Source organism: Rhipicephalus microplus, chromosome 2, assembly GCF_043290135.1.
Source record: "Rhipicephalus microplus isolate Deutch F79 chromosome 2, USDA_Rmic, whole genome shotgun sequence".
Classification (NCBI taxonomy): domain Eukaryota; kingdom Metazoa; phylum Arthropoda; class Arachnida; order Ixodida; family Ixodidae; genus Rhipicephalus; species Rhipicephalus microplus.
Genome location: NC_134701.1, coordinates 189,416,226 through 189,434,267, shown reverse-complemented (window position 1 = coordinate 189,434,267; position 18,042 = coordinate 189,416,226). Strand labels below are relative to the sequence as shown.

Sequence of the window (18,042 nt, the reverse complement as noted above, 5' to 3'; positions counted from 1 at the left end):
TCGGCGTCAGGGGACGGCGTAGGGCGAGCCAGTCGGCCAGAGCTGCGCTGTCGTCGGAGATCGGGGGGGCACAACCAGTCGGCACGAAATCCAGCGAGCCATAAAGCGTTTTCAGAATCAAGGTAAAGTAACCACGTAAAGCATTCAGCTGACGTCAGTATACTGGCACAGTTTCTTAGCACCCGAGCGGAAACGGAGCATAGGGCAAAGCGACAGTCCTGCTCTCCCATTCTTGCGGTCTTTCGAGAGCACGAGCCGAACACCGATTGCTCGACTCGCTCTTCTCGGCTGCTGACCGGCAGGTCGCGGGATCGAATCCCGGCTGCGGCTGCTGCATTTCCGATGGAGGCGGAAATGCTGTAAGCCCGTGTGCTCAGAATTGGGTGCACTTTAAGGAACCCCACGCGGTCAAAATTTCCGGAGCCCTCCACTACAGCGTCTCTCATAATCATACGGTGGTTTTGGGACGTCAAACCCCACATATCACCATATCATTATCGACTCGCTCTTCTTCATAAATATTGCATGAAACAAAGAAAGCCGGGTTTATAGCCATTCTTCTAACCGAACTGGATCGCTAGATAAGACCCCCTCGATCCATAATACACCCCCTCGTGTTTGCACGGCTATGTATCCAAGCGGATTTTTCAACGTCTAGCGGATGCTGCCCATGCGACAGGCATCCGGGCATTTTGAGGGATTTTGTCGAACGAGTACAGCCACAGCTCGGCTCGGCTCAAAAGCGAGCATTACAAGTGCCGGCGACACGGCCAGGGGACCTCGCGGGGAGAAGAGCTGTTCGTGGCGTGTGCGTATGCGCACGTTCTAGCTGCCGTCGCGAGTAAGGAAAAGATAATAAAAGAGACGACAGTATCGGGGCATGCAGCCAAGCGAGGCATAAAAGAGTGCTCGACGGTGATCTCGTCTTGCTTCGCAGACTCGATCATTGCCGGCATGGTCAAGGCGAGCGGGTCTCCGAGAAGAGAGCGTCACAAGCCGCCCCACTGCTTCTCGTAGCGTCGTTGTCGCTGTGCGGCGCGCGCTGTGTCGGCAGCGGCGGCGGCGGCTGCTGCTTGCCAAGCTATAATACATTAACAGCCGTGTGCCACGCGGCGCCGCTGTTCTTTTCCATTAACCACCGGATCTCGCTCTTTTAAGAGGGCGCTCGCTGCGAACCTTCGCTTAGTGGCGTGTGTCCCACGCTTGATGGTAACGCGCGTCCGGAAGGTTTCCCTCGTAGGTAACAATGAAAAGAAAACATTCGACCAGATCCGCTACGCGGACACCAATGAAACAGCGAGACCTGTGTCGTTATCTTCGTCAGGCTAGCGCTTTTCCACGCTTTGCAAATATTTCGGATACGTTGGGTCACTGCTCCTTATTAACCATCCTTTGTTAAACTTGGAGGTGGTAGGATAGCCACCTTTTACATAATCACAGAGTATCACGTGACAATGGTGTGATTATTTTTTTCTTCCTCTTCCATTCACGTTCATGTAGCCTCCCACCCCTCTCTCTCTAAATATATAACACTTGTTTTGTTTTCATAATGTGCAAGTCCCATCCTTTCCTGCGTTTTATCTATTGCTCGTTGGGCGACATTCTACCAAGCAATGAGCAGTGTACGACACCTTTATCGGTGTATAAAAGGTGTTTTGTTTTATCGCAGGCACGCACTAGCGAATACGACGTTCTTCATTGCCGACTTCCTACTGCGAGTAAAGGTGACGATGTCTGCAAAAGACTGTATATATGTAACGAGTGCTACAGAGAGATTTCTGCAGTTATTGGTAAGGCCATAAGGCTCTTGTTCGGGTTAGTTGGTGCATTATTGAACACATAGCTACTGGTGTAAATCACGAAAGGGGGGGGGGGGTTAAGGGGCTTGATCTTTCCTTGTGCTTTTATTTATTTATTTATTTATAAATACTACAATCCCTAGTCGGGACTTTGGTAGGGTGGGAAGATGAACAATGCATGATCTGGTACTACGAAATGTGTGGAACAAGTGGTAGGCGTAACCAGGTCACATAATTCGTATGACGTAAAACAGAAAGTGACCTATCAAAAAAAATGAAACGCGGTTACACATCTGAACAATACACGCACGCATGCATACCAATACATATATAGCAATCCTCAATACAATTACGTGCACACAAGAACAAAATACCGAGTGTAGGTAAATAATATAGCAATAACGAAATGAAACACAAATACATGCATAGACCTTCATGAATAAATGTGCACTCTTACTAAGTACGCATGTGTGCATATATACGAAATATAAATGAGATCCAGGTTCATGAACACAGACTAGAAGTAAAACTTGCCAATGAAGACTGTAACACTTGCTCATTTGTTAATAAATTCCAATCATTCACCGTTCTGGGGAAAAAAGAATATTTAAATGCATTATTTCGCGTTTGATGTGGTGTTAGTGTTCTATCATGCCGTAGTCTTGTGCTGTATCTAGAGGTGAGTGGCATAACAGAATATGTATCGACCTTAACATGCCCCATTAATATTTGGTAAAGAAACTTCAAACGTGAATGACGGTTTCTAGTGGATAGAGGTTGAAGCTTAGCTCTGGTTAACAGATCTGTTACTGATGTACGGTCATAGCGATTATATATAAATCGTACTGCTCTTTTCTGAATGGATTCCAGTTTATCAATATTTGTTTTGGTATATGGGTCCCAGATAATTGCAGCGTAGTCTAACCCGGGCAGAATAACGGATTTATACGCAAGGAGACGTACAGTGGGGGTGGATAGTTTCAGTGCTCTGCGGAGAAAAAATAGTTTACGTTGTGTGTGAGCTATGACTTGGTCGATGTGTTTATTCCACCGAAGGTCACTTGTTATTAAAAGGCCTAAGTATTTGTACTCGGTTACCTCACTGAGGTAATTGTTTTTGTAGCCGTAATAGTAAGTTAAGGGCGTTTTTTTGCGAGTAATTTTCATTGCTACTGTTTTTTCAAGATTAAGACACATCTGCCAACTTTCACACCATGACATAACCTTCTCAAAAGCTTGATTTAGGAGTAGCTGATCATTCGAGTTTTTAACTTCGCAGTACAGGATGCAGTCATCGGCGTAAAGTTTAATTTTTACAGGGATGCCGTCAACTATATCATTTATGAAAATGAGGAAAAAAAGTGGTCCGAGTACCGAACCCTGCGGGACACCAGATGATACAGAAACTCTACCCGAGCAATGTTGATTAAAAGAAACCATTTGTAGACGACCAGTTATGTATGATGAAATCCAGGATATTAGCTTAGGGTTTTGAAGTACCAAATTTAATTTATAAAGCAGTTTATTATGAGAAACCGTATCGAAAGCTTTGCGAAAGTCTAGAAAAATAGCGTCAGTTTGATTACCATTATTAATAGATGTCGCAAAATCGTGTATAGTTTCTACTAATTGAGTTTGTGTAGAGAAGCCTTTGCGAAAACCATGTTGTCCCTTGGTGAAGAAGTTTTGTTCTTCGAGAAATACTGAGATGTGTTTATGTATTGCATGTTCCATTAGTTTGCAAGCTGTCGAAATAAGCGATATGGGGCGGTAATTTTTAACCGTAGAATTGCTCCCGTTTTTGTGTAGCGGTGTAATCTTAGCTATTTTCCAATCTAGAGGAACCTCGCCCTCCTGCAATGATTTCGAAAACAATACATGAAGGTACTTTGCCATCCACTCCGCATACCGTTTTAAAAATTCGTTAGGGATGTCATCGGGACCACATGATTTTTTTATATCTATATTTAACAGCAAGTTCAGTATTCCCGTTTCGCTAATGACAATGTCTGGTACTGGCGGAAGAGAAAGACTGAAATCTGGCAATAAATTGTTATCTTTGGTGAAAACAGATTGAAATTGAGCATTGAATGCGTTCGCGATCTTTGAGCTGTCGTGAGTAATGGAACCATCAACTTCAAAAGCCGTGGAAGAACGAGACGAAGGGGAAATCAATCTCCAGAATTTTTCTGGGGATGTCGAGATAAAGCGTGGTAGTAATACACTATGGTAGTTTTGTTTATCCTTCGAAACTTCATTTTGAAGTTTAACGGTTAAAAGAGATATTTCTTGCTTTTGAGCATTTGTTGAAGAGCCCTTCTTCTTTAATCTTTTAAGTTTTCTTTTGAGCTGTAGTGTAGGCCGAGTTATCCAGGGGTTTCTCTTTTTTGGTTTCTTGACAATACGTGGCACAAAACGATCCATGCATTCCATAATAATACTTTTTAAGCGGTCCCAAAGATAGTTTACGCTAGCATCACTGCTTGCAAACGTGTCGAAATGAAAAGACAACGTATCTATTATAGAAACATCATCTGCCCTGGAAAAGTTTGGAAAGTTACGAATTGATCTATGTTCGTTCATTGATACACCGGAGAGTGTTAGTAATACCATTTCGTGATCAGAAATGCCAGGATGAATTTCACATGTAACACAAGGTGCAGGAAAGCCACGAATGAAAAACAAGTCAAGTATAGATCTAGTTTGGCCTTGTATCCTAGTGAAGTCATCAACAATTTGTAATAAATCGAATGCAAATACGAAGTCTATAATTGCTTCCCCTACTTTGTCGTTTTGCTTCCTGGTAGTCAGCAAGCTCCAATCAATGTTTGGTGCGTTAAAGTCACCAGCCAAAATGACTCTATCTTCTTGCCTTACGTGAATGGTCATGTAATTTTGTAATTCAATGAGATCGATGGGTTCCAAGGAGGGTGGCCTGTAAACAACGCCAATAACGTATTTAACATTTCCGTGATAAGTTTTGCAGAAGAGAGCTTCAACGTTAGGTACATCAGGCATTCTAATAATGTTCAAGGAATTTTTGAAGAGAATGCAAACTCCTCCTCCTCTTGCCCCGCGATCTTTCCTGAACACATTAAAATCAGCTGGTACAAATTCGCTATCGAAGATCGAATCATTTAGCCAAGTTTCGGTTAATAGAAGGATACTAGGATCATGGGCAAGTATGATACCTGATGCTGGAGCCTGGGGAAAACACTTTCAAAACACTTTCAAGAGTTTATCCTTGAAATTTATCAATATGTTTGCACGCTGAAAAACTTGTTCATATGACTACACACCATGTATCTAGCCCAAGCTTACACTCTTGCAAGAAAATTCACCCTTCAAACATCATACATTTGAATTACTTGACGGTTACGTATACACATTCAACTTTTTATGGCTTGGTTAACTTGTAGTGTATACCTGTGGTCAATACCATTCAGCAGTGTGCGATACTAATCAAATCGCACCTGCCACTCGGCCGGTTTCAGAGAGGACTAAATAGAACAATGTAATTACGCAAGCTTGGAACCCATGTGAGTGTTTCAGTGCGATTTGAAGGCGTGATTTTAATTTTTATACAAGTAAAATAAAACAAACATCTTTAACCAAAATGGCCGCCATGCGAATATATGTGTCCCCCCTTATGATATTTCTGCATTTACGCCACTGCATGCATATAGCAGTGCTGCGCGAAAAAACACGGCCGAAAAAAAGAACAAGCATGGCTATCGCTGCCAGCTTTCGCATCGGATGTTTATGAGCATGCCAGGTAGTCAGAATCATAATAGCGACTCCTTATGGCGCCTTTTTGCATCATATATATAATTATAACCCACTGTCCAGTGTAATACCAATTTTATGGCCGTAAAAGCAAATGTGTTAACCATAGGAACAACGGGACACCTATAGAGTAAATAGTTTTAGAGTGCACTAATCCCGGATAAACGCGATTTATCACATCCTCAATAGAGGGAGGACAGGATGATTTGTGAGAGAAAACGCAAAGCGACAGGAGTGGTGTAACAGAATTGGAATGGTCCTCCCACTGACGTTGTGAACATTAATAATTATGAACATTTTCACAACTCCGTAGCTGAAATTGTATACCCAGACTCCCTCTAACTTACTGTGCGCTCCTTTCTTTTCTTACTTTTTAAGTGTATGTTTTTACCACTTCCCCTTTGTAATAATCCGGCCCCAAAGGGTATAATAAAATTAAGTAAAATCAAATAGTTTTATACCGACGGCTATACTCTGTTAACACGGGATGTAGACGCGAAGAGTAAGATGCTAGATGCAACAAGGCGCTGCCGTTTGGACCATTATATCCGAAGAATCCCTGTACAGCCTTGAATGTAAACATCAACTCCTTTTTTTCATGGTTGATGCGTTGTCCCTCGGCCTGGCCGGTCTGGGGCGGAGTGACACATGTTCACTTGCTCCCCATTGGCACGCTACCTAAAAGGTCAATGCACGCTCGGACGGGAGACAGCTATATATAGGAAACACGTAAAAGCTCCATGTCTCAGGCACTTCGCACACAACAGTATGACGAGTTCTCACGCTAAATACGTTCAATTCGCTGAACACAGTAAACGCATCAACGAGCTTTTACAGTGACAGCTGCTTTTTGTTTGTTTGTTTGTTTGATTGCTTGTTTTCTTAGCCAGGTAGGTCTCATAACTAAACCTCACCTTTCAGTCTATTGATTGGACGTTCGACCTACAGACGTAAACACGTCGGGGAGGCTATACTGGGGACCACGACGCGTACGCTGCTGACCACAGGATTTGTCCACGCAATGAAGAGCTCCAAAACCACCGGCTAATGAATGTCTCGTTCAGGTTTTCAAGAACGCGAGCAACTTTATTTTTATTTTTCATGGTTGGGGTTGGGATGGGGTGAGCAAAGGGACAATGTCGACCATCCGAAGCCCAAAATGATGGTGACTCACCTGAAGATACGGCATATCTATCTGTCTATTAATAAAATTCTTGGTTTGTACTGCCTTCTGTATACGTTTCGAAAAAAAAAATATCTGTATTTCTCTTGATTGGCCGCCGAGATGGTACTGTGGTTACGCTGCTCCGGCTGCTGACCCGAAAGAAAGACGCAGATTCGAACGCAGCCGCAACACTTCGATGGAAGCTAAATGCTGAGGTCCCGCGTATTTAAATTAGGTGCACGTTAAAATTTTCAGAGCCCTCTTCTATGACATGCCTCATAAAGATTGTTCCTTTGGCACGTACAGCCCCAGATATCATCATTTTTTGGGGGGGTTACTGCCCATTTTTACCCACATTTGACTCTTTCTTGCTTTCATTCTCTCTACAGTGTGTCTAAAGTAATTGAACAAAAAATATGAAAAGAAATGGCTTACCATTATACCTTTTTCAGTTGACACACACACACACACACACACACACACACACACACACACACACACACACACACACACACACACACACACACAGAGAGAGAGAGAGAGAGAGAGAGAGAGAGAGAGAGAGAGAGAGAGAGAGAGAGAGAGAGTCGCTGAACCTACCGACCCTGCAAGAAAACTATGCTTCCGGTATTGACAAGCAAATCCACGTCACGATAGACTGAGCAGCTAGCCCCTTCTACGTCAGGTCGTTCATACTGTAACATTATAATCAACGCTAAATATCAACGGGAGAGTGGTGGAGAGCAAAGTTCACAAAAACAGCCACTTTCTTGTATACGTTCCCCATTCGTTTTTGTTAGGTTGTGCGACCGAGATCGGGGCTAGACGCCGGCTTTGTTGAAACGAGCAGTGGTCGTAGGCTTCTTTCATGCGTCATCATAAATATGAGGGGGGGGGGGGATGATACGGTGTCGAGTGCGTCATTCTTCTCACAGAGCGTCAAGATTTATTAGGCTCTCCTGCGTCTAAAGTAATTAACAAAAAATGTACGGAAAGAGACGGATCACGATCACGTCTTACCGTTCACCAACACGACATTTCTTTAATGCTGCTGCGTATTTTTCTTATCGTACGAAGAATGGTTGTCTCTTGAAGCTCATTGAAGGTCGCCGCTGAATCCATAACCAGCTTCGACGTCCAGCGTCGGTCTTCAATTTCAAATCGGAAAACCTTTTACTATGTATTTATTACTTTATACGTCAACGGCAGAAAATTTATCGTGTAGCATTACCTGCATAGAGAACAGCGACATCTTAGGTTTCCAGAGTGAAAGAGAATCAAACTATATTTCCGAGGACAGGCTGTTCACGCAATTAGGTGGGCGAACAGCTCAGTTCAAGTATTCGCGAGCTTAGTCTGACAGACTAACAAACAAAGCATACTGCTAAAGAAAGAAAGAAGGATAATTGCGTAGCAGTGCCAATGAGAGTTATCTCTTATACCGCAGGTGCATAAGCAGTTGCTTGGTAAAAGACTCGCTTATCGTCATGTTAACACAGCCCCTATCTTTTGTTAAAAATCTGCACAATTTTTTGTTGAACTAATCATTACTGTACATTTATGATGCGTTTCGTACTAATTATTTTCTTTTGCTTTTATTGCCCTGTGTTACCAATAGCACTCTTCTCTTTCAACGTTTTGCTTTGTATTTGCAATTTGATGCCTTATTTATGGCAGTGTTGTTTCACTTTGTTGTTTCACTTTGTTATGACTATGTTCTTTCAAACGATACAGCCTTTTACCGCAACCATCTTTTTCGGTATATCGACTGTACTGTATTCTTTTGCTTGTTCTCCCCCCTACAATAATGCCCGTAAGGGCGATGTAGGTACATGTATAAATAAATAAAAGGTGTCTAACAAAGGTCTATATTATACGACCGTTGCTGTTCTTAAAAACAACACGGACATACGCCTGGATCTGAAGAAGTAACAATGCCTGCATCTAAACTGTATTCATCAAGTGAAAGCGGACTGAGCGTGTAATTGTATAGGAGTGTGTATGATTGTAACTTCTCAGTGGTACATAGAAGAAAAAAAATGTTGTAGTTCAAAGCGTCCAGTTGTATACATATTAAAAGAAAGAAAGAAAGAAAGAAAGAAAGAAAGAAAGAAAGAAAGAAAGAAAGAAAGAAAGAAAGAAAGAAAGAAAGAAAGAGACAGAGTGAGTTGAACCTGGTTGAACAAGTGCAATAATCAAGATAATGCCACGCAGGCTTGGCACCTCGAGGAGCCTGTAGGAGCATCATCTCTTTTGTTTTATCTGTAACAATCGTGATTTATCATCTGCGACAATTTAACTTGCTTTCACAAGTCGTATAATAAAACGCAAACAGCATGAAGTGGTGCGTGTTGTGTTATTGAAAGGGAGATTGAGCTGCATTTTATAGTAATACGTGAGCCAATAAGCCCGGCGATTACAGATGAAACCCTAGTTCACATAAATAATCTTAAGAAAACAAATCACAGCATATCCACGGAGTTAATAATGATCAGTGGGGTAAATCGCTGGAAGGTTTCATCGCTAAACGGTGAACTATCCGCGAATATCGCCCATTACATCTTCAAAGGCGTGACAAACACTGTATGTATTTGTACAAGGAATTTTATTACTCGTAAGTGGCAGCTACACGTCGTTTCCGTTTCCCCTTCATTATAACGGCTTTATGGTCGGTGATGTGGTGGATCGGTGATGGGGCGTAGTCGGATGTTCGCAAGGACGAAGTATTTGCAAAGGCGGAACTATAGGCGGCCACGTACAAACAAGGGATGGGCACAGTGAGACGATCTATGGTTCTTCAACGCGCGCCTGGATACAAGTACACGACCGTCTTGTATTTCATATTGGCTACTTATCAACAGTATCTGCTTTATGGTCGGTGAAGTGCTGGATCGCTGATGGGGCGTAGTGCCCTGCTTGCAAGGACGAAGTAGTGGACAGTTCGCAAAGGTGGTACTACAGTTGGTGTACATACATATAAGTGATGGATAGACCCACGCCTTTAGAAGCTTCGCCCCTAAAACCGCAAAGTTGGTATGCAACAATATCAGACATCAAGAAAAATGAGCTAAGGGGACTGACAACGTGAAGAAAGCGACGCGCAATCAGTCCAACCACTTTTTTACAGTGAAGGCCCCGCAAATAGGCAGTGACTTCTTGGCAAAGCTTCACTGATAAGATGCAGAGAGCATTGGTCGCCATTCCAATAAGGATCCCAGTTTCAGTTTCAGTTTATTGAGCGCATACAGGTGGGGGGTTACATATAGGGAGACGTATGCAGAAAGAGGTCCCTTAGTGTGAACACTGCAGTGGGACCTCTTGTTATGAAATACTTAAAGAAAATAAAAAAGAGCAGCGAGATTGCGCGAAATAAGCGTGAATATGCGTGCAAAACTATAAGCGTGGCATTGTGGTATGCAATAACATTTAGAATATTTGACATAGAAATACACAAAAAAATGAATTAAAAAAGTAAACCTAATAAAGTGCAAACGATGCAATCGCTAGAAGTATACACTAATAAATATTTCCGAAGAAAAAGAAAGTAGCGAAACTGGATAAAGAAGACATGGGAATGTATGACAAAAAAGGCAACGACAGTAACTGCACATGTGTCAGATATTAAAAGAATGATTCAGGTGAAAGCGAACTGATTGTTTAAAGGCATTTAATGAGGTTTTAGTCTCCAGAGGCCGAGTGTTCAGTATTTTGATTGCGGAGAATCTCACAATTCTCAGGCCGTAATTTGTGCGCGCCTTGGGCAGTAAGATATTGTTTTGAAATGGGACACTTGTATTACCAGATGAAGTTGTAATTTTATAACCTACAATAAACAAAAAGATTCGGATTACGTGCCAGGCGGTGGGTAGTTACAGCTAAGTTAAGGACGATCATATTTGAAACAGGAGGAATATTTCGTGAAGAAAATAGTGCAGCTGAATGAGCACGATAACCCCTGTGCGTTATTATGGGGAGAGCCTGTTTTTGGATATGCGCTGATGGGCTTATACGCAAGTTTTATATGTAAGCCCCCTAGATTCAATACAGTAGTTGAAATGACTGGGTGTTACAGTGCAGGCCTGTGGTGTTACAGGATTGTCAGTAACACACACACACATACAAATTTTGTTGGAGCTAAAAAGCTAAAATGCGATAGTGTTGCACGAGTTGGTCAATGCGAAACCCACAATGTTTTTTTTTTTTTTCTTCAGCTAAGAATCATTTTATGGTTCACTTTCCTGGCAGCAGATGTCAATAATTTCCCGTTGGAAAAAAAAAACAAAACATATATGACAGCGTTACTCGAAAAAGCACTCACGACGCACCCCTGCCCCCCCCCCCCTCGCTTCAAATAATATGGTCCAAGACTGCCATCGTTTCACAAATTACCGTTTCACTCACTCACTCACGTACGTACGCACGCACACACGCACGCACGAACGACGGGGTCGGCGTCTCTGGTTCAGTGGCTGTCCCTGTTAATACGCACGTGAAATTTGAAACGTCGCGTTGTTTTAGCACTATGCATTTTTTTGAATACCACAATTTTCGCACTATAACTATTGTCAGGTATGCAGCTGGCCATGCACTCGCGCTCCTCGGCGTTGAAGTCAAGCAGCCATATACTATTATTCTCCTTTTTTTTTCTTCGACTTTCGCTCTAATTTCGAGTAGAACAGTGTGTAAGCTGCATGGTTTTGCGTAGCAACACGTTCGCCGTGATGGCTCGATGACCCAACGAGTCGTGTCGCAGACAGCCAATACGAGACGCCACCAGGGTCAGTCCCTTCTCACTTATGCATCGCAGATATCCATATTTCCGAGAACTGCGAGAAACCTGCTTTTCGCACTGAACACTCCGCGCACGTTCCCGCCTGACCAGGATTAACGACAACGCTTGGCACAGAACGGTTTGTGTAAAATTACAAAACTTGGTTTAGGGGGTACACACATTTGAAAGGAAAGTAACACGCTCATTTATGCATTTGCCCAAAACGACTTTAAGGCTAACATCACCTGTTTTTTCTTCTTCTTAGTGCGTGTATATTCCCTCCCCCAAAACCTTTCTGCACCTAACATCGTTTTTCGCATCGCATCAGTGATCGGAGGCAGTTGACACAATACGTGACTTCGCAGTGCCTCCGGGATCGACCCCGTTTTAACCAAACGACGACGTCATGTGACGACGCCATCATGTGACGTCAGGTTGTGTGGCACCATAATGACGTAATGATGAGGTCATGATTTCGGTGATGTGTGACGTCAGGACATAGCGTGACGTCGCCATATGATGACGATGATCTTCTGCAGCACTCGTGTTGACGCCGACGCCCACTTTTCGCGTTCGACGAGGTATGGATCGCCTTAATAGGACAGACTGATCACTTTATACGGGAGCAACGTGTACCTGCCTTCCCTTCCTATGGCTACGTAACTTCGGGTAGTTGTACAGTCGCAGATTAAATGTGTTTTGCAACTGCTAGTATACGTTCGATCAGAATAAACACTCCAGTGGCAAAGGTATGGAAACAATAGATTTCTACTTTTAAAACAAACCACAGGGTCCTATTCCTTTTCCTTCTTAGTCGATGTATTGTTCCTGCCTCACTACCCAGCGAAAGCTTTGTAGGCCTATAACGTGGCTTTGCATGACTTCCAGGATAGGAGGCACCTCAGGCGGTGTGACCAAACAACGATGTCATGCGATGACGCCATGGTGTGACGTCACATGACGTCATCACGCGACGATGATTTTCTGCACCACTCGTGTTGGCGCCACCGACGCAGGGCGCCAGTAAATTTTCGCTTTTCTTGAGGCATCTCGGGCTTTCAAAAGTAACACCCATAAGAGAGTTCACAAAAAAAAAATAAACAAAGAGCGAGGAGCACTTCGCTTGCGAGATGGGAGATCTTCTGCCGCGCGAAACCTGCATTTCAAGCCGTTGTTTACATCACGATACAAGGCCCGTATTATGCTTTACCTATAAAAATTGCATGGCTTCTCGCTCGACGTTGCTACGAAAAAATGGTCATAATGTCACATTCCAGTGAATACCGGCTCACTGTGCCGTGCCGGGCAGCGACGAATCTGACGCTAAAGCTAAAGTTTCTTCAAATAATGCACCGGAAGTGTGCACTACGATTTCCCGATTAGACAGTAAAATACGCCTTGCTTCGTTGCGTGATGCGCACCTGTGCGTCAGAACACGCGAACGAACCAAAACGACAGCACCGGAGAATGCATAGTTGATAAGGAATTGCGACAACGATGCAGAAACTGCAAAAAAAAAAAAACAAATAACCTTCGAAAACAGACCATCGCGTGAGATAATCGCAGAGCAATGAGAGAACACCATCGCTCGCGGCAGGCGTCTCGCGTTGTGATTCGTAGCAGTTGGCAGTATAAGCGCCCAACATAACAGTAACGTAGCCGGAAATTTTTTCCCGGGGGGGGGGGGGGTAACTATTTCAACCTTACTTTGTGTAAGTCCGTGCATGCGTTGGTATGTGTGCGTGTATACATACGCAAGCAAGATTGAAAAATGGGGGGGGGGATTCAACCTCCCCACCCCCGCCCCTTCGCTACGCCCATGCTACATGGGTGTAGCCATTTTTATATATGACGTCAGCCTGACGTCATATATAAAAATGGAGTACCCAACTGGCGCGACGCTCAGAAGCGCACCCTTATCATTGGAATCGTTCTGGCAGCCATCAATGGTGGGGAGAAGGCTTAATACGTCGGTCCACGTTAGTCACCCCTTATATTTAAATATACGTGACAAGACACAATTGAAAACTTTGCACCCCCTTTTTAGACGCTTGTGACGAGTGGTGGTTACACTCATCGCACCAATGAAACACACACACATAAGGGAGGGCTATCATGCAATTTCGCAGCCAGGCGGGCATGAGAAGAAAACGATTCTGCAGCGCATCGACGATCGGCGCGGTGTACGCGAGGTGCATGAATTATTTTTCCCCGACGGGCGTTGCAAACCCCTTGCGAAACCCGGCCTGACCACCGCGGAGGGGGCGGGCGAGGGTCCCCCCCCCCCACACCGATTAGCACTCGCCCTCACCCCAAAACGTCCACTTGTGTTCTAGGCTCTCTCTCTCTCTCTCTTTCTCGCTATAGCAACACTCTCTCTTTCCTCCTTTCTCACGCGGTCGATGACGTCACGGGGAGCCGAACCGGACGGTCGTTCTTCCTATGGGCGGCCGCCGCTTTTTTTTTTTATACGCGCACATCCTGCTGCTGGACTGCAGCGGAATGGCCGCGACAAATCGCACTCGTAGAGAAACATGGCGCTCATAAAATTTTCTGCGGCCCCTTGCCTCCTCCGCGGTGTGTGCCTATTTGCGTGCTGGCGCTCCGGAGTCGCTTCTTTAGATGAGCCAGATTAGCCCGAGGCGCCTTCCATCAAGGATTGAGACGCGTCGTGTGTGTGTGTGTGTGTGTGTGTGTGTGTGTGTGTGTGTGTGTGTGTGTGTGTGTGTGTGTGTGTGTGTGTGTGTGTGTGTGTGTGTGTGTGTGTGTGTGTGCCCGCGCGTCAGTGCATGCGTGTATCTGTCTATCTTTCCTTCACTCTCTCAATCTCTTATCGGCGAATAAAAAATCCCCAATATCTATACTCCCTATAGAAGGCGGCCAAAGTATGTACGCCGTGCCTGCAACGACTGGTTGCGCCACGTATACACGCATACCCATATAGCGCACGCGCGCAGTCAAGGACGTGATTTGAGGCGAGCTTCTCTCACGAGTTAACATTAATCCGAAGATCTTCTCGTCGTCATCTTTGGGTTACGCGAAGAACAATTATGTGCGCACACAAATGCACGAGGAAGTGGGCGTTCGTTGTGAGCGGGTGAACGGGGAAAGCGCGAGAGACCCGGCTGCGTCTCGTCTTGAACGCTCAAGTGACCGCTGAATCAATTTGCGTGAAGCAAAACGTACAGAATGCAGCCAATGTCTCGTCCTTGTAATCGTTGCTTACCTTCGCCGTACGTAATGGCGCGCGGACGTCACCGAACGCGTGGACGCCAGCGCTAAGCCGCGGTAAGGCTTAGCGTTGACGCTTGCATTACTTGCTCTCCCGTGCAATTAAAAAGCATATAGGATATTGCGTATATAACGGCGGGCAGCTCTAGAACAACCTGCTATTAACGTAATAAACGTAAGTTTCCGTATAAACTACCGTATTTACTCGAATGCAACGCTACATCGTTTAATCTTGTTATTTCATATTTCTGCTTCCTAAACGTTGCAATCGAGTACCGAATCAACTATTTTTCTTCCTGGATCCCAGTTAAAAGTCACCCCCCCCCCCCCCCCCCCGGCGTTACAATTGTGGTCTTGAAACAGTCGCGTAAGTACGGTACATGACCAAACCTTCACACGTCTGAGAGCGGATGTTTTCGATCTGAACGCTCCTGTGCGCTTCCACCCACATCTCGTGGATCCAAGGGAGGTGGTTAATCAGATTTATCGAAGAGTCAATTCGATTTCGATTGTGCACATTTATAACTTACAAGTATACCGCGGCAACCATAACCAATACCGTTAAAACGGAGGCAATATTTCCCGAAACGAAAACGGAAGGTATAGTATGGGCTATAATTAAATTATAAATAAATAAATAAATAAATAAATGAATAAATAAATAAATAAATAAAGTTGTGTGTGTGTGTGTTTGCAAGATCGTCTCCACCACAGTTGTTTGACAAAAATCAGCCGAAGATCGGACGAAGGAAGCAAAGGAAGCCTATCGGATAGAGAGGTTAACCAGAAAGACAAGCGGTCTGCTACCCTACACTGGTGGATTAGGTGATGGGACAAGAAAAAGGGAGGAGGGAAGAGATGGAAAAGAGAGAGAGAAAGAGTAAGTTCACTAAAGCTTGTAGAACTTCACCACAAGTCAGAGGGGATCAAACAAACCGATCGCCCTCAAAAAAAAAAAAAAAAAAAGAAGGCTTTCGCTGTTTTGTGGGCTGTCGAGAAATGTGGACGGAGCTGTAATAACACCTGCACACAAAGTGGCCGATCATCCAGTCGCCGCAATGCGTTGGAAAGTACTTGTCTCTCTGCCCGAAAACCGCGTTTTAAATAGTATCACCACACGAATTTTATCTTTATTGTAGGTTCCATTTCAAATCAAGATATCCATCGAATTTGATTGATACGTTACTTTCTCAGAGGAGATCCCTAACATGTGATTAATGAAGACATTCTCCTTTTACGTAAATGTCAACCGGTACGATTCGGTCAACTATCCTGACCATGCGATTGCAAGTTGAAAAAAATTATTTCTAAAAATTATGTTTGCCAAAAGTGTTCTTAACCAGTTTTATAAATGTTAAAAATTTCTATGAATGTGTGTGCATGTGTGTGTGTGTGGACGCTGGCAAGCGAATGCGTCGTAACAAAGGAAGCGCGGTAATTTTGCGGACAAATGTATCAAATCGTACAGATGAGTAAAAACACTGCCTCCCTGTGCCTGCTTACACGGGAGGCCTAAACAAACGCGGAACGGTTGTCCTCCCGCGTTAATGAACCAGAAGGGCGACGCCATGACCGCTTAATTACGGAGTTCCCCGCACGAAGCAGCACTTGCCGTCTCTGGATCTCGTGTAGTCTTTCATCTCGTTGTTTCAGGATGTAAGATGTCACGTTGCTTCGGCGCGTGAGTTTAAGTTGCGCAATAAGCGCGCCTTGTGCGCGCAACGACAAAGAAACCGAGCTACGGAGAGGGGGATGATACAACGGCAATCGATGCGCCGTAAACAGATCCTGCGGTGCGCATCCATTGTGCAGACCACCGTACGCATCTCGCACCGGCGCGTGGTTTCCGCGTGTTCCAAAGGCACAATTACTACTGAGAGTGTTATCCTCATACAGTGAACTGATTGAACGCGAATCAACAGCAATTGAGGTAACGTACTCCAAGCTGCTCAAGTGAACACTGCCAAATTGCAGTTAGCAGAGGTGTACAGTCCGAATCACTTGGACTGGAGAGGTTAAACACGGAGCTGTGAACGTTGTCGCGCTAGCTACAAGCTTCCGTTCATGCTTGGATGATTTCACAAGGACCTAGGATTCGGTATGACTATGTTTGGAATAGTCAATCATTACGGCGGCGTCCTGCCCATTTTTTTTTTTTTTCGTTGAACTGCAGCCGAAGCAGCCGACTGGCACCCTTGGCAAGTGCGATTCAGATTGTTGTGGCCGTCTCGATCGTTGTCAACTGCAATCCGCCGACGTTCACAGGCTAAGCTGTACATATGTGTGATCGCTTTTTCAGCACGCAATTAACAGCTCCCCCGTGCACTACAACACGACTTTAGAGGAATTGAATGCTTCCAGGTTTTAAAGGCGGCGCAGCACGCCGGAGGCGGCGGCGGCAAGAGCTCGCGGTGGCCCCCCTCTCGCAACGGAATGTGAATGACCGTGAATGTTGGGCCACGAAGGGCCAAGCGGGTGCTTAGGCTGTTGGCTTAGGCCTAACCAGCCGCACCGACCGACTGGCGTAGACGTCAGGCAAGCTGCGATCTGCGGCACTGAAGTATGCTGATGCACCCTCGGAATTGAGACCCGACCTCGGACGCCTTTGAAAACGTGACTCTCGGCAAGCGCGAAGCTGGGTCAAAGCGCAAGTCCGAAACTCCCAGGCCGCGCGCCAGAACTCGATAAACAAACGCGAAAACGTAAAAAGGATGCGCGAAACATTTCGGAGACGATCGTCGATTCACCGGAGCGCGCGCGTGCGTCCCAACAAGGAACCAACATTTTCGCGAGCGCGTAGGAATCGAAGCAAAAAAACAGTGAAGCCCGGGGGGGGGGGGGGGGGGGCACACGCGCTTTTCTCTTCCTTTCCCCCCGGAAATCGAGAGGTCCCGCCGCCAAGAGAGTGCAATAACAACATGCAACAGGTAGGCAGGCTCCGCTCTGCGCCATAGGTGTGCGAGAGAGAGAAAAAGAAAGGGCACGCTAAAGAGGAGGAGAGGCGACGGAGGCGAACTTACCCAAGACCGCCTGCAGCGCTTGGTCCTCGCCGACCACATCCATGACGCGCGTCGTTGTGTTTTCGGGGACCGATTGAGCGGCACCGGCGCGGTAACTCCGGGTTACGACGTCGATCAGGAACCCACCATGGTCACTGGTGCACGCACACTTGAAACACGTCGCTAGCTGGCCACAAAAAAGCGCCGCGAACGGCGACGCACCACCATGTTCACTGTCACTTGCGCAGCGCTGGCTGCTCGGCGCTGGCCTGAACGCCGCTACGGCCGCTG

At 45.3% G+C, this 18,042-nt stretch overlaps 1 protein-coding gene across 4 annotated transcripts in view; it reads right to left on the bottom strand.

Annotated features, from left to right (window-relative positions):
• LOC119169632 (uncharacterized) overlaps positions 1-18,042 on the bottom strand; it is a 128,213-nt gene extending 110,171 nt beyond the window's left edge. For all 4 annotated transcript variants that reach the window (XM_075887165.1, XM_075887167.1, XM_075887166.1 and 1 more), the window contains exon 1: positions 17,773-18,042. In XM_075887165.1, the coding sequence (XP_075743280.1) occupies positions 17,773-17,815 (43 nt within the window). In that variant the 5' untranslated portion in view covers positions 17,816-18,042. The remainder of the gene's footprint in view (positions 1-17,772) is intronic.